This window comes from Drosophila nasuta, chromosome 3, assembly GCF_023558535.2.
Source record: "Drosophila nasuta strain 15112-1781.00 chromosome 3, ASM2355853v1, whole genome shotgun sequence".
NCBI lineage: Eukaryota > Metazoa > Arthropoda > Insecta > Diptera > Drosophilidae > Drosophila > Drosophila nasuta.
The window spans coordinates 2,978,956-3,001,214 of NC_083457.1; the positions used below are offsets into that span (position 1 = coordinate 2,978,956).

General features: G+C 38.3%; 5 protein-coding genes across 5 annotated transcripts in view; 3 read left to right on the plus strand and 2 right to left on the minus strand.

The window, feature by feature from the left end:
* Positions 1–50: 50 nt before the first annotated feature.
* On the plus strand, positions 51–4,094 carry LOC132788037 (E3 ubiquitin-protein ligase SH3RF1). Its single transcript, XM_060795328.1, has 7 exons — positions 51–253; positions 411–593; positions 653–761; positions 840–2,553; positions 2,615–2,776; positions 2,840–3,121; positions 3,409–4,094. The coding sequence occupies exons 2-7, from the start codon at positions 480–482 to the stop codon at positions 3,581–3,583; spliced, it is 2,556 nt and encodes an 851-aa protein (XP_060651311.1). The 5' UTR covers positions 51–253; positions 411–479; the 3' UTR covers positions 3,584–4,094.
* LOC132788049 (cytochrome b-c1 complex subunit 10) lies at positions 4,095–4,606 on the minus strand. Its single transcript, XM_060795342.1, has 2 exons — positions 4,458–4,606; positions 4,095–4,301 (listed from the first exon to the last, which is right to left on the minus strand). Exons 1-2 carry the CDS (start codon positions 4,508–4,510, stop codon positions 4,181–4,183), a joined length of 174 nt encoding a protein of 57 aa, XP_060651325.1. The 5' UTR covers positions 4,511–4,606; the 3' UTR covers positions 4,095–4,180.
* Positions 4,607–4,664: 58 nt separating this feature from the next.
* Positions 4,665–5,175, plus strand: LOC132788047 (uncharacterized). Its single transcript, XM_060795338.1, has 2 exons — positions 4,665–4,861; positions 4,938–5,175. The coding sequence occupies exons 1-2, from the start codon at positions 4,751–4,753 to the stop codon at positions 5,031–5,033; spliced, it is 207 nt and encodes a 68-aa protein (XP_060651321.1). The 5' UTR covers positions 4,665–4,750; the 3' UTR covers positions 5,034–5,175.
* A 207-nt stretch (positions 5,176–5,382) lies between these two features.
* LOC132788044 (ras-related protein Rab-4B) lies at positions 5,383–7,226 on the plus strand. The gene is made up of 4 exons (XM_060795336.1): positions 5,383–5,637; positions 5,701–5,781; positions 5,952–6,284; positions 6,347–7,226. The coding sequence occupies exons 1-4, from the start codon at positions 5,622–5,624 to the stop codon at positions 6,556–6,558; spliced, it is 642 nt and encodes a 213-aa protein (XP_060651319.1). The 5' UTR covers positions 5,383–5,621; the 3' UTR covers positions 6,559–7,226.
* A 138-nt stretch (positions 7,227–7,364) lies between these two features.
* The window catches only part of LOC132788034 (endoribonuclease Dcr-2), a 33,480-nt gene continuing 18,585 nt past the window's right edge, over positions 7,365–22,259 (minus strand). The window contains exons 3-9 of the mRNA XM_060795325.1: positions 13,973–14,150; positions 13,169–13,479; positions 12,407–13,109; positions 11,626–12,180; positions 11,155–11,329; positions 9,453–11,098; positions 7,365–9,393 (exon numbers count right to left, since the gene is read on the minus strand). Coding sequence (XP_060651308.1) covers positions 7,957–9,393; positions 9,453–11,098; positions 11,155–11,329; positions 11,626–12,180; positions 12,407–13,109; positions 13,169–13,479; positions 13,973–14,150 — 5,005 coding nt within the window. The 3' untranslated portion in view covers positions 7,365–7,956. The remainder of the gene's footprint in view (positions 9,394–9,452; positions 11,099–11,154; positions 11,330–11,625; positions 12,181–12,406; positions 13,110–13,168; positions 13,480–13,972; positions 14,151–22,259) is intronic.

Here is a 22,259-nt window from a genome sequence, read left to right on the forward strand (position 1 = left end):
TGATTTGAAGTGTGGCTTAGAAGCAAGCTGGTTTAAGTCCGTGTCCGTGTCCGTGTGCAAGTGTATGCATATTTGTAGTTGTTAATTTCAATAATGGCCACGAGCTGCACGCTAGCTGCATTTAATAAATTTAATCTCATAACTGTGCTTTTTGTTTAGTTAAAAACAAAAGAGTAAACATGTAACTTATAAGTGCAACAGTTCAAAGTAGTTTTTAGTGGTATATCAATGAGATTCAGATATACAAACGGATGTACGTACATATGTATTTCACAAGCTACATCTTTGGAGCGTATTGTGTGTGTATGTGTAGAACGAGTGTGTGCGTGTGCTTTTGGAATGTTGCTTTGCACGAAATTCAAACTGTGACCATCCTTGAGATTTTTTCTCTTTTTTGTTTTGTGATGCAGAGATAGGCGAATAAAGAGGGCAAAAAAAGGCAAATAATTATGCAAAATTAAAACGAATACAACTGCAAAATGGATGAACACACACTGAATGACCTGTTGGAATGTTCCGTATGCCTCGAACGCTTGGACACCACTTCAAAGGTGCTACCATGTCAACACACCTTCTGTCGCAAGTGTCTGCTGGTAAGTAGCAAATATATAATACGTCGACTTTTATTGTAATTATTCCATTTCTCACATAGGACATCGTGGCCAGTCAGCACAAATTGCGTTGCCCCGAATGTCGCGTATTGGTGAATTGCCGTATTGACGAGCTGCCGCCAAACGTTTTGCTAATGCGAATCTTAGAAGGTAAGTTTATTTGTTTAATGCGCATGTGTAGGCAGCAATTGTGGGCAGTACCAACTAATAGTTAATCTCTCTTGTCAGGCATGAAACAAACTGCTGGCAAAAATGACAAAACCGAAGATTTGGCGCAGACAAACGCAAGCAGAACGCAGCCGGAAGTTGCACCTACACAGCAACAAGAACAACAGCAGCAGCTACTCCAACAGCAGCAGCAACAACAACAACAAGCTGCAACTCGCCAAAAGCAGCGACGATTTCTATTGCCACACGCCTATGCGCTCTTCGATTTCGCCAGCAGCGAAGCCAGCGATTTAAAATTTAAGAAAGGCGACCTAATACTACTAAAGCAGCGCATCGATAACAACTGGTTCGTTGGTCAGGCGAATGGCCAGGAGGGCACATTTCCCATCAACTATGTTAAGGTCGCTGTCGCCTTGCCTATGCCCCAGTGCATTGCCATGTATGACTTCAAAATGGGACCGAGCGATGAGGAAGGCTGCTTGGAGTTCAAAAAGAGCACCGTCATCCATGTGTTGCGTCGCGTCGATCACAATTGGGCCGAGGGACGTATTGGTCAAACCATTGGCATCTTTCCTATTGCATTTGTCGAACTTAATGCGGCTGCAAAAAAGCTGCTAGACAGCGGAGCCACCAGTGCGCCGTCGCAGCCCTCTGTGCAATTGATGCAACTGCAGCAGCAACGTGCTTTGCCACCAGTGCCGCTAATCGATCCCACGCACATTACAAACGATTCCAGCACTGGCTCGTCAAACAGCAATTCATCGAACAACAGCAGCAGCAACTCCAGTTCCACCAGTAGTTCGAACAACTGTAGTCCTAATCACCAATCGCTGCCCAATACGCCGCAACATGTTGCTGCCGCTGCTGCAACTGTTTCAGCTGCAACAGTCGCTGGAGGCGGAGGTGGCTGTGGTTCGGTACGTTATCGGGATAAAGGGGCCAAGGAGAAAAGGCATTCATTAAACGCCCTGCTACAGTCAGCACCACTTAGTTTGATGCAAACTAACCGTCATTCTGCTGAAATTCTCAGTCTGCCACATGAACTAAATCGCTTAGAGTTAAGCTCCCAGGCAAATGCAGTCACAACAGCCACTATAACGCAGGCATCTCAGACATCTCGCGTACTGAAGACGCATGTACATCAGCAACAGCTGCCGCCAACACTGCCATGGGGCTATCTGGCGTTGTTCCCCTATAAGCCAAGTCATGCCGATGAGCTGGAGCTGAAGAAAGGATGCGTTTACATTGTCACCGAGCGCTGTGTGGATGGCTGGTTCAAAGGTAAGAACTGGCTGGACATTACTGGTGTCTTTCCGGGCAACTATTTGACGCCGTTACGCACACGAGATCAACAGCAGCTGATGCATCAATGGAAATTTGTGCCGCCATGCACAGAGATGAATGGGCCACCGGCTCAGTCACTCGACGTGCGTCTGAGCAACTTGCTGCCTACGCAGCCACCAGATCTGCCTCCACGACAACAGCAGCAACAGTTGCCGCAAACAACAAACACAACAACCAGTTGTTCTATGTGGACAAAGCCAGTGGAGGCGCTGTTCAGTCGCAAGTCAAGCGGCAGTGCTGAAAGCAAACCCGAGACTTCTTCAAGCAGTTCAGGTGCTGTTGGACTTATGCGACGCTTAACGCACATGAAAACGCGTTCAAAGTCACCGGGTGCTCCGCTACAGCAGCATCAGCAAGCAGCGCCCAAAGAAGCCCCAATTGCAACTGAAGCCATCGTCAAAGCGGAGCCACTGCATCCAGTGCATGTCAGGTACGTATTGCCAAAAGTTTTACATGTAATATCATTTATTTACCTGCTCTCCTTTGATCAGATCCGGCTCTTGTCCCAGTCAGTTGCAACAAAGTCAGCCTCTCAAAGAAACAACTCCAGCGACATCGAGCGCCGGACAACAGTTTCAGCCGAATAGCAGCAACATTTCCTACGGATCGCAGCGCATCAAAAGCAACAACAAAGAGCGACCGCATTTGGTTTGGTGAGACTGCAATTTGGGTTCTTGTTGATTATGTTTCCTAATATTCCATTAATTCACTCGCAGTGCCAGGCAATCACTGGACGCAGCCACCTTTCGTAGCATGTACAATAACGCGGTGTCGCCGCCGCCATCAAGCCATACCCAAATCCAAACGCAGCTCCATGCTAATATGATCATTGCCCCAAATCATCGCAAGACTCAGAGCCTGGACGCAGGACATGTACTTTGTGCCAGCAACAGCAACAGTAATAGCAACAACAACAGCAATAGCAATAGCGGTATCATTTCTGAGGCAGCCATAAAGGCCAGTGCGACTACAAAATCGTTGTACTGCACCCGAGAAAGGTTAGTACTAAATGTGAATAGATTTTATTTTAATGAGATACTGAAATAATTGTTAATCAGATTAAAATTAGAGAAAATTTAAAATGCACATCATTTACAAAATATTTTTTTTTTAATTTAAATTGAATTTAATTCATATTCATTTATTCATACAACTAGTAATGAGGGAGCTGCTAAGCTGCAATCAGAAAAAAAAAAGACGAGGCTACACTTTTCTCTGAACCTTACATAATATCTATAAATTTTAATCTTACCACGCCTAATAACACATTTTGTTTAATTCACAGCCGCTTTCGTTGCATTGTGCCGTATCCGCCGAACAGCGATATTGAATTGGAACTGCGCTTGGGAGATATCATCTATGTGCAGCGCAAGCAGAAGAATGGATGGTATAAAGGAACGCATGCGCGCACTCATAGGACTGGTTTATTTCCAGCTTCCTTTGTGGAACCGGATATTTAGCTTCTTTATTGCACATTCCTTAATGCATTCGTGGTGTGAAATTTCAAATTATACACTCACATTTGTCAAAATCCCCTTTAAAAATCGCCGGTCGATTTGTGCTTCCACAAATGTTCGAAGGTTTTCCAATATCTCCTTTAATCGCTTATGATCTTTTCGAAAAAGAACTTTTTTGTACATTTTTATACTGCGCTCGAATACGAATGCGATATTCTCTATTATGTAGTTTTTGATACGATTTTTAATCAAAAATAGGCATAAGCATACCTAATATTATATATACTGTGTACTTAAGATCATAATACTGTTTAATTAGTTAGTGAAATCGAACCAACGAACGAACCTGTCTCTTTGATCCAAACGTAGAGTTTGTACGTTTCCTTTGTACTCTAAATTAGACATAAGAAATTAACAAAAACAAACCTGTTATTCGTAGTAACTTGTACTTAAGTATACAAACAAACATGCATTCGAATATTCATAATATTAAAATAAAACATATGCAAACTGATTATCGAGTTGAACTTATTTTATTCACGATTAATATCAACATGAATTAATCAAACGTATTTAACTAGTTCAAAGGAGTCGCCTCGTCTAGTCGCTCTTGTCGAACTTGGATCCGTAGATGGGCACGTATTGCAGCACCAATTTCCAGTCCGTGTAATAAAGGAGGGCCAAACCGGCCGCGCCACCGAATCCTGCGCCAGAACGAACGCTGACAACAAACGAAGGAATCAATTAACTTCAATCAACTTGTAATTATATTTGGCAGGTTTTGATTATGCAATGCAGATATTGCACCCCTCTTTAGAAGGAGCCTGTTGTATCCGTAGATTTCAACGTCATTCGACGCCAATTCAGATTTACTTACAAGGAGGTCGCAATTTCGGCGTGTTTCTTGCCAAAGGGTATGCGAAAAGCCATTTTATTATATTTTTAACAAGTTTTCCGCAAATAAATATTCAGTGGCCGTCAGCAGTGTGGCTGTCTAGCTATACACAAAAATGCCCCAGAAAATAGGGTAACACATGGTAGAAATGTTGAAAAAATGCCATGCTAGGTAACCCTGTCATGTGGCGTACGTGAAGTCAACAGTTAGTCATCGTTTGCACTTGTGTTCATTTTTGTTGCGGATAAATATCAATTCAAATTAAATCCAACACGATGAAGATAGCTATTTTTGGCGATTTGAATGTATTCGAACTGGCCATTCTGAGCAGTTTGATGCCATCTGTATTCATCTATTTGTGGACATTGATAACCGGTGACATTAAGGTAAGGAAACGCTTTGAATCAGCTGATTACCCCCAGAATAATTTTTTGTTACAAATTTATTTACAAATGCATTCAGAACTTTGAGGATAGCAAGCGAGCTTATTCGGTGTACACTGCGAAGGATCCAATTAATTGTTATCAAAACTATGTAGAACCGAAAAAGGATTCATAAATGTAGTAACGATAAGATAAGATATTTGTTAAGGTTCTAAGAACATACATATGTTGTGTGTATGTACATATAATTTGTATTAAATATCCACTTGCATATCTGAACAACAAACACCTGTTAACTATAATTATAAATCATCCTGCCTAATGCGAGTTTCTTTTCGTTTAGTTGGGTACTAAAAAAATTAAATATTGCCGTAACAAACTTTTTTATTTCTTTTTCATTTAGCTGGAAGATTTTTATTCTGACTAAACAAATGTTTGTGAAAACAAAAACCAGGGAACAAACCATTTTAAATAGTTCATTGCTCAGATTTTAGGTTTCAGTATATTTTGTAAGAATGTGGTATATTTGGGAAATCAAACTTGCGGTCACACGCATGAGAATACTTATTGCATGTGAACAACAACAGTTTTTAGTTAAAAACAATAAATAAGTTTTATTGAAATAGCGTGTGATTCTGACCTATAGAGCAAATATTCGTAGGCGAAACATAACTTTTAGCTCCAAAAATACGAGAAGAGCAAACAAAGACGCTGGCTACAGAGCGACAACTCAACAAAGAAATAAAGACGCAAATACAATAACATGTCTGAAACATACGGTCTGTCATCACGAAATAGAAATTAATTAGTAATTGAAATGTAATGTTTGCTTACTTTTATAGATTACCTGTTCAAATTTCTCATAATTGGTAGTGCTGGCAGCGGCAAAAGTTGTCTCTTGCATCATTTCATCGAAAGCAAATGTGAGTAGCTGAATTGCATTAAATGTATTTTTACATATATACATATGCAATCAAAGTGTTGTAGGGCTCTTGATACAGGGAGCTTCTATATATAATAACACATATGTACATATGTATATTCTACAAAGTAAGACTGTGTCTTAATTCAATCTTTCCATTCGAATCCGCAGTCAAGGACGATAGTTCACATACTATTGGCGTTGAGTTTGGTTCGCGGATTGTGAATGTTGGCGGCAAGTCAGTGAAGCTACAAATCTGGGACACAGCTGGACAGGAGAGATTCCGTTCGGTGACACGCTCTTATTATCGCGGAGCTGCTGGTGCACTGCTCGTCTATGACACAACGTCGCGTGATTCGTTCAATGCCCTGACCAATTGGCTAAATGATGCACGTACTCTGGCCAGTCCGAATATTGTCATTCTGCTGGTGGGTAATAAGAAGGATTTGGAAGAAGCACGAGACGTCACATTTCTTGAAGCCAGCAGCTTTGCCCAAGAAAATGGTGTGTACAGATGAATATTTGCTCGTAACTATTTGTATTTGAAGTGTGCAACTATTTCCCAGAGCTGATCTTCTTGGAGACTAGTGCGAAAACGGGTGAGAATGTTGAGGAGGCCTTTCTTAAGTGCTCAAAAACCATACTGGCGAAGATCGAAACCGGTGAACTGGATCCTGAGCGCATTGGGAGTGGCATTCAATACGGCGGTGCTGCGTTGCGCAATTTGCAAACGAGACAGCGAAGCATTAACAAACCTGACTGCACCTGTCGTGTATAAGGTCGGAGTAAAAGTTTTAATAGAAAGTTAAATCAAGGATTGGCATGTAGGCAAGATAGATCATTAACTTTGTATTAGTTTAGGCGACGCTTATTAATCTCATTTATTCTATAGCTACTTGATACGAGACCGCATTATCCTTAGTTTTGTTTTATATATTTGTGTACTTTGTGAGTGTCGCTTCTCTTTTAACATTTTTAATGAAGGGTTCGTTTTAATTAGAATCGAATTGGTTAAAACTTGAAAGTATTTGGAGTCAGCAGTGCAATTAATATATCATTCCAAAATATTAATTCGATTTTTCTCATGATTTTTAATTGATGACTTAAATTCATATGCTGAATTCATTGTACAACTTTTTCATTGTTACTTATGTATGTAAATTGTAAGCACTTTTATTATAATTATTATTATTGTAACCAGTGGCGGGCCAATTAACAACGATTATCGACTAGCATCTGGAAAAATATCAAAGTCCGGTAGTGACGTATAACAAACCAAATGAGTCATTGCCGGATGTAAAAAAAAAAATTTTAAAAAGAAGAATAATGCGCCCAGCATTTTGTAAATAAGCAATGTCAACCTCGGCGCTGACAATGCAAGATGTAAAGAAATTTAAACAATTATATGCACGCGGTTAATAAAAACGCAATCATTAATAAGCGAAAGTTCTTTGAATTTCTTATTAATTACAGGGCTGGGATATGTTTAGCAAAAATGTAATCAGTATTACAAAGAAATTAGAGTAGTGGATATCGATGAGTTCCCCTCAATAAGAAAAGTCAATAAGATTTTTGTATAAAAAGTTTATTGTGAATATAAAAATTTGATTAAATTTACTAAGCAACAGGTGGGAACTAAAAAGGTTAAAATTTTGTATTATTTTGTTGAAGAAACAATTTTTGCATGATAACTGCATGCAAACAAGTGAGAAAGCTACAGTCGAGTATACTCGACTATGAGATACCCGCTACCCATTTTGAATAAATACATTTGCCGCGCTACAGGAGCGGGTATAAAAATATAAAATGGTCCGATAAAAAAATCTTTTCATTTTGAAATGGAATTTTCTCGTATGGGTTTGGTTTAATAATAGTAACATTTTGTTTAAGTTTCATTGCTGAGGTATGAAATATACTGCACTTAATTACAGTATTAGTGATACCACAATTATCAAACCCATTCAACATTATTACAGTTAAAAATCATATTAAATTCGAAATGAGATTTTTTGATAACTATTAACAATCGGTTGCTTAGTTTTAAATGTAGTGTACGCGAAAAATGGATTCGAGTGTTAATAAAATATTTTACCTATAAAGGTTTTTCACATTTGGAGTTTAATTATGGCTAGAACATGAAATAAAAACCAAATAAATGATACGAGACATCTGTAAATTAGGCCTCACATTTGGCCAGCTTCTGGAGAGCATGCTTAGCAGCTGACAGTTTGGCCTGCTGACCATTGCTGCCAAAGCCAATGACCTTAATGCTCTTCTCCATGCAGATGAACTGACAGGTGACCATGACACCGCCCTTGTCCGCCACGGGAGCACTAAAGCTGGGCTTGGCTAGCTTATGCTCCATTAGTTGTCGTATGGGATTAATCGGGACATTGCGCGAGAACTCGATCAGCTCGGGCTCAAACAACTTGTAGATGACTTGCCAAGTGGTCTCCAGATTGCGGCAATCCAGATAGACGGCAGCGATCAATGCTTCCAAGACATCACCCAATGCCTTTGGCACATCTACATTCTGCGAAATATTGTAGTCACCAACTGGAATCTCTGCATCTGTTGCAGTTATAGCATTTGATGATTCTGCAGCCAACTCATATTCATATTCATCATCGGAATCGAGGGGTTCCGGCTGCACGTCACGCTCCTCCATCAGGATGCGAACGTGATTGGTGACACGATGATTTTGCGACTCCTGGAATTGTACAAACCTCTGTATCGACTCCGAAAGCAATGTATTCTCTGCCAATATGAAGAAATGGAAGCGATGACGGACACAAATACAAGCGAGTGTTGTATTATTGACCAGGGCGGAGCGTAGATCCGTCAGCTGTCCCGGGGTCATACGTGTCTTATGCTCAAATATGTAAGCCGAGATGAGAAAATCCAGTATAGCATCTCCGATAAACTCCAGCTCCTGGTAGCAGCCCGTTAAACGATTTGTCGGATACGAGGGATGTGTCAGTGCCTGCAGTAAATAGGCACGATCCTTGAACGTATAGCCTAGATTTTGCTCCAAATTTACATGATTTATGAGAAAACCATCGATTTCCTGTTGCGATATATTCGCTCGCATACGTTTGCTTCCCAGTTGCAGATCCAGTAGCTGGGTCAATGGCTTGCCAATATCCGGCTTGCAAATGCCAAAGTATTCCAAGATGCGGAATCCATTGTGCAGTCCATAGTTCTTGACAATCACACCCAACAAGGCCTCCAGCGTGTCCGAGACCATCTTATCGGGCATGCTCACTCGTCCAATACAAAAGTTGACCTCACCACTAAAATCGAGACCGGCATGGGGCGAGTGCTGATTCGACTGGCAGCCTTCCACAAAATTGTTGTAGCTGTTAGTGCTGCATTGGCCTCTGCCAAACACTTCCTCCTCACTCAGTGAGATGTTGCGTAGATTATGGGGTCCCACCAGACCGCCGACATCAAGTTTATTCTTCCATATTGCGAGCACATTGTGCGGCAAGCTCGTGCTCGGTGGCATCCAAGTGTACTTGGGAGTGAACATTGTGCTGCAGATTCGCGATGGAATATCTGTTTCGCTGAGGCAATACAACAGGTTACGATTGGACACTAAATTGGACTTGACCTGCAATCAATGAAATGTAAATACATCGATCTATACGAAAAATGTAAGGGATGACTTACTTGCGTGAGAATTCCCTCATTCCAGGCCGGATACTTATTGGCCAGATAGAGTGAGGCACTAAATTTAAGGAAGCTGTCGCCGAGCAGCTCAAAGCGTTCCATGTCAAACACATCAACGCTACTTGAACTGGTAATGGCAGCAAGAAATTCACCCTGCTCAGCTGCCATTATATGATCGTTGGATTTGCTATGCTGCAACACAGTCAGTTGAACCTTCTCCGCGGTACCGGCGGCTGGAAGGATTGCGGCCAAGTTGCGTTGGGGACTTCTCGGTGTGTTGTAAATGTTACCTTTGGGCATTTTAAACTGTGTCTTGGCCCAAAGCTCCTTGTCTTCTTGCTCCATTTTCTCTATTTGCAACAAGTTGCCGGAGGTAAAGTTGTAATAATAGGACAGTTCCACTGGATACGTGGCCATGATGTTTCGTGCAATATCCAGCGGTTCCATGTACTTTTGCCACGGCACTTCCAGGTCGGTGATCTCCAGTTTCTCCATTGACAACTCAACGCCCTTCGTGGGCAGAGGTTCCAGCAGCGGACGCGGCTCCTCATAATCATCGGCGTGCATAGCATTGCCCTGATAATCCACATTACGACGCAGCGACCAATCAATCTCCAAGGGCTTTGGCCTATAATTTAATCCATTTACTGGCAATTTGTCGATACCTAGATATTTGTTAATGCGAACGCGAAGTGTCTCCGCATGCAGCATGTAATGGATGCGACGCAAAATGCTCGGCAGAAACATAATCTTCACCCAGAGATCGCCTGGGAAGCCAAAATTGAAGCACAATTCGGGTATGAGCATCACTTTGGCGCGTGCCTTGCTCTGAGCCGAGTGTTTGACGCTCTGCTGGATGTAGAAGTTCAACTGGTCGGTCAGCTCACGCACCTCGAGAAGGAACTGCTGCTTGTGAATGACGTCGTTAATTAAGTGGCGATACTTGGACATAGTGAATGTGTAGTAGCTTTTGTCCTGGTGGTTCTCCTCCATCATGCTCATGGGCGTGAGTTCTGTGTGAACTTTGGTCACCAGCATCCGTTTCTTGTCATAATTATTATACCATTGCGTCACAATTTTGCCCTCATAGTCCTCGGGACGTGGTGCTGGCATGCTGGCCCGTTCGGCCAGGGTCGACTCTTGCGGTTTGGGCAATCGTTGAAATTGGTTAATTAGCTGCCAATCCAAGGCACCGCCGCCTGGTAACGGCGAAAAGGGGACCACCAAAAATGAATTCTCTGCGCTACGACGATCGAACAAAAAGAATGATTGCCAAATGCGCAGCACATCGCGGAAGAGCATGACATGGAATCGTTGCAGCTTCTCCAGTTGCTCCTGGCTTTCGATCACAATCTCCAATGGCTTCTCCTCCACACGAGCTTGCAATTTGCCTTGATGACAGAATAGTGGCATCGCTGCCAGCAATGGCAGGCGCTTTCTCAAAAGCAATGCATAGCTACGAGGCGACTCTAGGGAGTCGTACATGTAGCTAGTGTAATCGTTCCTCTCGAAATCCGCATCCAAGCTGATCTTGTATGCAAAACACTTTTCACCAACACGCGGCATGGCATCATAGAACTCCGTTGGACATTTGGTCTCATATGTGTGTATGTTGCTCAAAACTTGATCCTTGCGCTTGACCGTTACTAACAGTTGGGAATGGGTAAATTTAATAAGGATTAAAAAATCAAGGAATACGCACCATCGTCCCCATACTTCTTCCAATGCTCGAAATGTACGTTGGCGACGTCCGCAACTCGCTCGTTAATTGTTGTGGGCAAAAAACGTTCATTTAGCTCCCCCAATTCGTACAGCTTTTTGCAGGCATTGAATGCTGCTGAGATTTTCGCCAATCTCGAGCTGTTCATTGGATCGCTCTGCCAATAAAATGAAAAAAAAAAATTAACATAGAAAATTAAACAGAGCTGCACTTAATTCTTGATATATGCTTTCAACAACTATCACGATTATACCACAAACTAGTTAGTTCCTTATAGAACAAATAAAATAGCAGAGTATTCCGAAAAAAAAACTGTGTTGCGTCAAAATGAAGCCCAAAATTGGGGCTTTGGAGCTAGACTAAAATAATATTTTTAACTTAGCTTTAACTAACTTCTAACTTATAGTCTTAAAGATCTAGATGATTGTACAGGACAACGGACAGAGAACTTACATAGATCGGTTCGTGCCATGACGATGTAAGTGGCAACGTTACAGAAACGATTGTCTTTTTTGCCCAGTTTGTGGTTATCTTCTTGCGATCCACTTCCTCCAACAGTTTGAACCAGGGAAGCACAATGCCAAACGCATCCTGCGGCAATTGTTGGCAGTAGCGATGCAGCAGCTGTAGGGCACTGCTGGCCAACAGTATAGCGCCATTGGCATTAATAAAAGGAGCAATTTCGTCTGTGAAATGCTCGTTGATTTCATCCAATTGCGGCTCAACTCTCTCTAACACACGTTGTTTTAGATAATCTGCGATTTCGTTGTGAGCTTGACGATATTGAGAAATTTGAGTTGATACTTTCTGCGCGTCCATTTCCGCTGAGAACATTACGAAGGATGCATCCGCCGAGCGGGCCCGTCCCTTGGTCTGGACGTACATGTTGAATGTCTTGAGGGGATCCAATATGAGCACATAGTTGCAGGACTGCACATCGATACCCTCTTCCAACACACTGGAGCACACAATCATGTTGGCTTCCCTATCGCGGAACTGTTGAATGGCCTGGAAGTGACAGTAATCACAAAAAAGGAGCTTTTAATGATATATGTATATATAGAATAGAAATTTCCAGCCCTCAATTGATTAAGTAATGCCATGATCTTCATTGAAGTAACTAATTTCTAAATAAACAGTACGATTTATTTTATAGTTATTAGTATCGATAAAGTACAATTTAAACTTACAATTTACGGTTATTTATGTATTCAAATAAAAATCAAAAACTCACCGACTTCTGCCATTTTCTTTCGAGCACGGCTTCAAAGTCCTGAAATATGCCATGACATCCAACCATAAATTGTGGCACCAGCACGTTACGCAACTCCGGCGTGGCAGCAATAAAGTTAAGCAGCACACCATAAATGCATTTAGCGGTATACCGCCTCTCAACGAACACAAGACAACTGATGTCTCTGGGATTTTTATTGGCAAACGTATTTTTCAAATAATGCAGAAACATTTGCACCTTGGGCGTTGAGAAGTTCAAAATGATCTCTGCAGAAATGAGTTGATCGTCAGGCATATCGTCATCGTCGAGCATGTCACGCAATTTGGTCACCAGTAAATGCCGAATGCCTTCTGATGCCGTGATTGCTGCCCGGTATAAGTTGCGCAAGGCAAGAGTTTCGGCCTGACGACACTTGATCTCAAATTCGACCATCACGGACACAATGGCAATGGAACCCGCATAGATGCCATAGTTATTTACTTGGAAGAGGAAGTCGTTAAGCAGCCTTTTGATGTAACTCTTCTTATTTGGTTCTCGTTCGATATTCAAGCTCTTTGACATGCGTACCGGCTGATAACCAATATCGATAAGCTCCATAGTTTTCACAAATTGCATTATCCGAGTTTCTATATTCTTAATCACATCGAAAGGGTTAGGCCCTGATTTATGTTTGATCAGTAGCTCTCGTGGCTTTGTTGAGTATCTGCAATAAATACAGGACATAATGGAAAAGTAAATAGCAGGTTGAGTTGAGTTTCTTACATCATAACATTCTCCATTTCCTTTGAGTCCGAAACTGTAATAATTAGACCACGATAAGTGGTCTCTAGCTCTTTTAATTTCCTTGCCACATGCGTGATTTCGTTGCCCTTGATCAGAACACCTGTTAGACCAACAATACGGGGTATAGGTGTTCCAGGTGGAGCTATTTGCATCAATTTCATAATTTCGTGGTACGGATGCTTTCCTGTTCCATGATGACACTCGTCAAACACAGTAATACTCACAGATTTGATACTCATGTGATTTTGCAGAAGCAAATCAAGCATTACCTGGGCAGTCCCAACTAGTACCTATTAATATAAAGCAGAATAAATCATAAATCACAATTATAATGTGTTCCGATCATAAATTCTAAATTTATTTATCGTTAATTATTATAATTAAACAGTAGTAGTATTAGTATTCTATAGCATTGTAAGAATTAATCTTAAAAGTTCCCTAAAGTACAATAAACTATTTTCTTCGTCTGGACCCGTCTGGCATAAGCTTATAATTATAATTTTTTTTAATTTACAAATATTTTAAGTGTAGTAACTATCACTTCATAATGTTTAAACGACAAAAAAATTTTTAGCGATATAAAAATTAATTTTTATTATATTATTATTTATTATATATTTATTATTATATATTAATTTCTGTTACTTTCAACAGAACCTAAACTGGCTCATGAGCTAAATATTCTGAACTTTTAAAACTTATTTGTTATCCATCAATAACAGGAGTGATCTTTCCTAAAAAAAATGTACATCCATTCAATGTGTTTTCGACCTATTCACTTACTTGATTATTTTCGATTTCTTCTGACCATTTGGCGCGGGAGAAGTTATCAGTTCCTTGCTCTCCAACATAGAATCCAACTTTGAAATTTGTGAACTTTCTTACATTCATTGCTTGTTGCCGAGCGAGCTCGACGGTGTTGCAGATGAAGAAAGCCCGTTGTCCGCCTTCTTTGATTGGTCTGTGTAATGTAAACAAATCACATATAAGAAAACTATCATATGCTCAAACGCGATATATATTTAAAAATATTTAGTCACTTTAGTTTTTTATTTTTATAAAAGGCAGAAGGAGGCATCTTCCACCATTTAAAGTATATATGTAAATACTTGTTCAGTATCAAAAGTCAAAACCAGACTGTCCGTATGAACATTTAGATCTTAGAGATTATCGCAGATAGAGTTATAATTATACCCGCTACCCATAGGGCAGAAGGGTATTATAACTTTGTGCAGGCAGGAAATGTATGTAGCACGAGTAGTAGAACGAGGCATCTCCGACCCTATAAGGTGTATATATTCTTGATCAGCATCAACAGCCGAGACGATATAGCCATGTCCGTCTGTGTGTCTGTCCGTATGAAACACTGGATCTCAGAGACTATAAGAGATAGAGCTATAATTTTTTTTCGACAGCATTTGTTATGTTTGCACGCAGATCATGTTTGTTTCAAATTTTTGCCACGCCCACTTCCACCCCCGCCAATAAAAAAAATCGAATAACAAGCGTAATTTTAAAGCTAGAATTTTGGTATATACAATAATTACTACAGTATTCCTGAAAATTTGGTTGCGATCAGATAAAAATGTTGGTTGTTATTAAAGAAATACTTTTGAATGGGCAAAAACGCCTACTTACTAGGGGTCTTAGTTGCTTTGGCTGACAATCTGGTGTATTGTGCCGTCTATGGTATATTTTGAATGCGGTACTACATCGATATACCAAATGTATCATTCGGTATATTTTTAGTATTTTGCACTATATTCGGTATATTTTAAGAAAAATATCGCAAAATATATGTCTTTTATTCAAAATGGGTAGCGGGTATCTCACAGTCGAGTACACTCGACTGTAGATTTATATTTTTATATTCCCTTTCAAGCTTACTGGCAGAAGTAAGAGCTAATCGCGCATTAATTTTGATGATGGCTAGTGTGGTGTATGCACATATGAGTTCTTATTACACAACATAAATATTGAGCGGCAACACTTTGTTAGCCGAAGTCACAACACTTTGTTGTTATAACAATAATATACGCAGGGCATTGCCTATGTCACTCAGCGACAGCGTGCCAAGTGCCCAAACACATTTCAAGTGCATACGTAATATGATATGCACTCATTGCATTCACCACTTAGAGCCGAGTCTGCATGGTTCCCATGCTGACCGCTTACATACATACATATGTGCATGCATAACTCTCTGCGTGATTTACATACTGTAACTTTACTTATATATAAAATATATAAAACGGTTGCTCTGCCGCTACGCCGACAGCTAGCAAGCCTTAGTGTAAGAAAACAAGAAAACATTCTAATAAAGACTCTGAACATGAGCAGTCCAATCTTTTAATTCCACACTAGAGTTAAATAGCACCTGCAAAATGGCTGTGTTGGCTCTAGTGAAAGGTTGCAAGCCCGGCATGTTATGGTGCTCGAGTTCAAATCCCGATCGAGAATACACGCACATTTTTTTAAAAAATATTTTGAGATTATTACCGCAATATGTTGCTTGTATTCAAAATGGGTAGCGGGTATCTCACAGTCGAGTACACTCGAGCTTTTAACTGTAAAGAAGGTCGCACGCGACATCTGTCAGAGAATTACCCATATATTTCGAGATCTATATTTTTTTTTACTCTATTGTATGTTTTGAATGTAATAGTATTCCGATATACCAAATATATATTATAATTCGGAATAGAGTTTTTTTGTACTCCATTGTATATTTTGAATATAATAGTATACCGATATGGCAAATCCCACGTGTCGCACGCTACATTCGCACGATTTTATCTAATGAAAATCAATTTTTTGGGGGGTTTTTTAAAGATTTACCCGTAAACTTTTGTTATGTGTTTAGAGTGAATTGAGAGTACTTTCGGAGGGTATAAGATTCAATTTCACTGGAGTCACTGTTTTGAAAATAATTAATAAAATTGTGACGTGTCGCACGCTACACAAAGTGGAAGTTAGTTTAAAAATTTTCATTTCAAACGCAATTTTTAGCGAATTCTGCAAAATAAACCCTATGAAAGTTAATATCCTAAAGAAAGTTAAGAATATTAGAAGACAAAAACCGATCATTTGGTCTTAATAATGTTTATAGATTTTTAGCAAAGCCGTAAACCCATTGTGTCGCACGCTACGTGTCGCACGCTACACTTTTTTCCGCTGTCATTAACATCCCTGCAGAACTGGAGGTGTCGATTGCCCTGGGTAAGTGCTTACCTCGCCGATCACTACATGGGTACTTACTAAAGTGACCCTATAGTAATCGAACGTCGAACCACCGAGTCGACTCGAGTTTGAGTTCGAGTCGATCACTACATGGGTACTTACTAGATTAACCCTATAGTAATCGAACGTCGAACCACCTAGTTAATAAATATATGCGCATTAAAGCATAAGTACAAAATAACGGCAAGCATCGCTTTTGTTTTTTGTTATTTTGTGGAAAGAATGAAGACAAAACTTCGATTACGCTTCACATTGCTGTTTGTTTACGCGTCTTTGTTTTATTTTGTGCTACTCTTTTACTCAAACGCAGCTGTGTTTCCTAGATGATGAAATTATTGCAAGCATTTGAGTTGAGAAGTGCAAAGCGGATCCGCGATCAATTATTAGGTGAGTTACTTAAAAAATAATTTATGTATGCATTATATGTTTAATGTGTAAAATATTAAATAAACAGATAATAAAAGAATATCAAGCAGTTAGTATAATGCATAGTTCTACAGTGGAAAGCGACAATGTGCCTAAAGAAGAGGAAGTGGAAATTATGACAGAAAATCTACGTTATGGAAATAATGACAGGGGAATGCGGCCCAAAAAAAGAAGACAATTTCTTTGGTGTTATGATCGGTGAGTATTTTAAAAGATAATTATTTAATAATCATTATCCACTTCAATCTATTAAAACTTTTTGAATCCTTTTTATTTCCAGATTCAATAACTGAGGACCAGTTGAGAAAGGCCTTGCAGCTCAAAAAAAAACGATATTTTAAAACTCAAGGTGCCTTAAAGTAATAAAAGTATTATTATTAAAATAAAGAAAAAATAAAATTAAACAAAAACTGTAATTGTAATTGTAAATTTTTTTTTTAATTTATAATGGCCGACCCCTCTATGGGGTCCGATGTAAGCACTTATTTTACTGACCCTTCAACGGGGTCCCATGTAAGCACTTATTTTACCGGCCGTTCCATGGGGTCTAATGTAAGCACTTATTTTACTGACCCTAATATGTTGCACTATTTCACTAGTTCGTGGTAATCGAGGCGGTGGCGATTGACCCTATTTGCGGACATTTCATACAAAAACGGAAATTAAGAAATGCATGGCTAGACGCCACTTTGTAAGTAGTGACTGGCTCCTGGTAAGCGCTTATTTCACCAGCAACGAACTAGCGCTCAGAACTGCAGGGATAAGACAAAAATCTTTTTATTTAAACTAAACATTATTTATTATATTCATAAATGTGCTTAACAATTATTTCAACGTGATTTACTTTTGATTTGTATGTGAGCCCAAGCAGAGGCAAAAAAATTGTGAAGAATACAAAAGGGATTTGAAGGTGTGCGCAGAGCACGAATGTAAGTAAAATTATGAAAATTATAATGAAAATTGGGTTTGATAAAAATTTTTGCATTTATAATGATCAAAATTTCTTTTTTTGCTTTAAATTCTTAAAATTCGATATCTACTTTGATGCTCCATATAAAAAAAACATTACAAAATGTGAAATTTAAAAATTGGTCGCTGGTGGACTGTTTCTGGGATTTGCCCATATAACAAAGATATAATTCGGTATATTTTAAGAATTATCAAATAGTTTTGCTTTTATTGAAAATGGGTATCAAGCGCACCCGACCGTATCTTTTTCCATGTGTTATTATGAAATAAAATAATTTTATTTAAAATAAAAATAATACAAACATTATTTGTTTTTTTTTTTTTTACTTAGTGCACATTGATTTATAGAAGTGGATAACGTTTATATACACAAACTTTAAGTTAAATTAATATTTAATTTATTTAAAATTGTACCAAATTTAAGAAAAAGGACTCCTCCATCACGCTAGTATTGAATGAATAAATAAAATTATGTTGTTTTAAAAAAATGTTAAAATTTCATTACCTTGTTCGATATTATTTTTATTGTGGATATATATTTCACATGAAGTTTTTGATTTTATTCTGAAGGTGGTCTGTTAATTCACAAAACTCAAATAACAAGCGTCTATTCTTTGGCTGACAATCTGGTATATATTTCACTCTATGGTATATTTTGAGTGTGGCACCATACCGATATACCGAATGTATAATTTGGTATATTTTTAGTATTTTTGTGGTATATCATTTTTGTATATTTTGGGAAAAATATCGCAATATTTTGCTTTCACTTAAAATGGGTAGCGGGTATCTCACAGTCGAGCACTCTCGACTTTCTTACTTGTTTTTATTTTGCGGTACGACACTTGTTAATTAAAATACTTTTCAGTTGTTACCTAATTATAATACTATTCTTTTCAATACACTTGGCCCTCGCTTAACATGAACTCTTTTACCACGAACTCGGTCTTACACGGTTACAAATTTGCTGCCATCCCCCTTTTAACACGCTAAAAACCTCGTTCTTACACGAGTTTTTGGTAAAGGGCCATAATTCCATTCATTAAAGGCATATGGGCATTTCCAAAATCGCGCCCGGGACATTCGTACGCGCTCAAAGTAAAAACACGGTAAAAAGGAAACGTTTTTTTTCAACTGAAACGCTTAATGTATAGCATTTTATTAGCTCTTTCATTGGTGCAAAGATTGATGTTGGGTATTTTTTCATTTAGAAGATAATTGCAAAAGTCAAGTGATTCGCACGGGACACAAAACGGAAGTGGTTTAAGAGGTCAACCAATTCAAATGCAAATTTCAGCGAATCCGGAGACAATATTTTAATGCAACTAATTTTAAACTTTTGTGCATTAATGCCTCTTTAAGAAAGTTATAATTTTTTTCAAAAATGACTTGTATTTTTTTTTTAATTCAATTTGAAGTAATTTCGCACCGGACATCGCGCACGGGACATGTTTTATCGCCACTATTTATACCCGCTACCCATAGGGTAGAAGGGTATTATAACTTTGTGCCGGCAGGAAATGTATGTAACAGGTAGAAGGAGGCATCTCCGACCCTATAAAGTATATATATTCTTGATCAGCGTCAACAGCCGAGACGATATAGCCATGTCCGTCTGTCCGTCCGTCCGTATGAACACCTAGATCTCAGAGACTATAAGAGATAGAGCTATAATTTTTTTTCGACAGCATTTGTTATGTTTGCACGCAGATCAAGTTTGTTTCAAATTTTTGCCACGCCCACTTCCGCCCCCGCAAATCAAAAAAATCGAATAACAAGTGTAATTTTAATTTTGGTATATACAATAATTACTGTAGTAGTTATGATTCCTGAAAATTTGGTTGCGAACAGATAAAATTGTCGAAGTTATTAAGGAAATACTTTTGTATGGGCAAAAACGCCTACTTACTAGGGGTCTGAGTTGCTTTGGCCGACAATCTGGCACATTGTGCCGTTTATGGTATATTTTGAATGGTGTACTATATCGATATACCAAACATACCATTTGGTATATTTTTAGTATTTTTTTAGTATTTTCGGTATATTTTGAAAATGATACCGCAATGTTTTGCCTTTATTAAAAATGGGTAGCGGGTATCTCACAGTCGAGCACACTCGACTGTAACTTTCTTACTTGTTTTATGTTATTATCATTGCTGTTGTTGGGAAATATTTAAAAATCCCATCGAAAAAATATTTTTAAATTAACAAAAATAGTGAATTTATTTATTTTTACCCTCTTTTGTAAAAAAACTTAATACTTTAATAAATTGTTGTGTTTTTTTAAATCGATAAAGTTTAACTCCAATGTTTACATTAAATTAATTGTAATATAGATTAGTGCATTCATTTATTATTTACGATATTTAATATTATTAATAAATTTATTTAATACAAACAATAGTATATTGCAAGGAATAAGCAGTCCCATGTAAGCACTTATTTTACCGGCCGTTCCATGGGGTCTAATGTAAGCACTTATTTTACTGACCCTAATATGTTGCACTATTTCACTAGTTCGTGGTAATCGAGGCGGTGGCGATTGACCCTATTAGCGGACATTTCATACAAAAACGGAAATTAAGAAATGCATGGCTAGACGCCACTTTGTAAGTAGTGACTGGCTCCTGGTAAGCGCTTATTTCACCAGCAACGAACTAGCGCTCAGAACTGCAGGGATAAGACAAAAATCTTTTTATTTAAACTAAACATTATTTATTATATTCATAAATGTGCTTAACAATTATTTCAACGTGATTTACTTTTGATTTGTATGTGAGCCCAAGCAGAGGCAAAAAATTGTGAAGAATACAAAAGGGATTTGAAGGTGTGCGCAGAGCACGAATGTAAGTAAAATTATGAAAATTATAATGAAAATTGGGTTTGATAAAAATTTTTGCATTTATAATGATCGAAATTTCTTTTTTTGCTTTAAATTCTTAAAATTCGATATCTACTTTGATGCTCCATATAAAAAAAACATTACAAAATGTGAAATTTAAAAATTGGTCGCTGGTGGACTGTTTCTGGGATTTGCCCATATAACAAAGATATAATTCGGTAAATTTTAAGAATTATCAAATAGTTTTGCTTTTATTGAAAATGGGTATCAAGCGCACCCGACCGTATCTTTTTCCATGTGTTATTATGAAATAAAATAATTTTATTTAAAATAAAAATAATACAAACATTATTTGTATTTTTTTTACTTAGTGCACATTGATTTATAGAAGTCGATAACGTTTATATACACAAACTTTAAGTTAAATTAATATTTAATTTATTTAAAATTGTACCAAATTTAAAAAAAAGGACTCCTCCATCACGCTAGTATTGAATGAATAAATAAAATTATGTTGTTTTAAAAAATGTTAAAATTTCATTACCTTGTTCATTATTATTAATATTGGGGATATATATTTCACATGAAGTTTTTGATTTTATTCTGAAGGTGGTCTGTTAATTCACAAAACTCAAATAACAAGCGTCTACTCTTTGGCTGACAATCTGGTATATGAATCACTCTATGGTATATTTTGAGTGTGGCACCATACCGATATACCGAATGTATAATTTGGTATATTTTTAGTATTTTTGTGGTATATCATTTTTGTATATTTTGGGAAAAATATCGCAATATTTTGCTTTCACTTAAAATGGGTAGCGGGTATCTCACAGTCGAGCACTCTCGACTTTCTTACTTGTTTTTATTTTGCGGTACGACACTTGTTAATTAAAATACTTTTCAGTTGTTACCTAATTATAATACTATTCTTTTCAATACACTTGGCCCTCGCTTAACATGAACTCTTTTACCACGAACTCGGTCTTACACGTTTACAAATTTGCTGCCATCCCCCTTTTAACACGCTAAAAACCTCGTTCTTACACGAGTTTTTGATAAAGGGCCATAATTCCATTCATTAAAGGCATATGGGCATTTCCAAAATCGCGCACGGGACATTCGTACGCGTTCAAAGTAAAAACACGGTAAAAAGGAAACGTTTTTTATACCCGCTACCATAGGGTAGAAGGGTATTATAACTTTGTGCCGGCAGGAAATGTATGTAACAGGTAGAAGGAGGCATCTCCGACCCTATAAAGTATATATATTCTTGATCAGCGTCAACAGCCGGGACGATATAGCCATGTCCGTCTGTCCGTCTGTGTGTCTGTCCGTCCGTCCGTATGAACACCTAGATCTCAGAGACTATAAGAGATAGAGTTATAATTTTTTTTCGACAGCATTTGTTATGTTTGCACGCAGATCAAGTTTGTTTCAAATTTTTGCCACGCCCACTTCCGCCCCCGCAAATCAAAAAAATCGAATAACAAGTGTAATTTTAATTTTGGTATATACAATAATTACTGTAGTAGTTATGATTCCTGAAAATTTGGTTGCGAACAGATAAAAATTGTCGAAGTTATTAAGGAA

Coding starts and splice junctions, on each gene's coding strand:
- LOC132788037 (XM_060795328.1), top strand. CDS start 480: ATGGATGAACACACACTGAATGACCTGTTGGAATGTTCCGTATGCCTC. Junction 762..839: donor GCTAATGCGAATCTTAGAAG/GTAAGTTTATTT, acceptor CTCTCTTGTCAG/GCATGAAACAAACTGCTGGC. Junction 3,122..3,408: donor TTGTACTGCACCCGAGAAAG/GTTAGTACTAAA, acceptor TTTAATTCACAG/CCGCTTTCGTTGCATTGTGC.
- LOC132788049 (XM_060795342.1), bottom strand. CDS start 4,510: ATGGCTTTTCGCATACCCTTTGGCAAGAAACACGCCGAAATTGCGACC. Junction 4,302..4,457: donor GCCGAAATTGCGACCTCCTT/GTAAGTAAATCT, acceptor GTTTGTTGTCAG/CGTTCGTTCTGGCGCAGGAT.
- LOC132788047 (XM_060795338.1), top strand. CDS start 4,751: ATGAAGATAGCTATTTTTGGCGATTTGAATGTATTCGAACTGGCCATT. Junction 4,862..4,937: donor TGATAACCGGTGACATTAAG/GTAAGGAAACGC, acceptor AAATGCATTCAG/AACTTTGAGGATAGCAAGCG.
- LOC132788044 (XM_060795336.1), top strand. Junction 5,782..5,951: donor TCATTTCATCGAAAGCAAAT/GTGAGTAGCTGA, acceptor TCGAATCCGCAG/TCAAGGACGATAGTTCACAT. Junction 6,285..6,346: donor CAGCTTTGCCCAAGAAAATG/GTGTGTACAGAT, acceptor ACTATTTCCCAG/AGCTGATCTTCTTGGAGACT.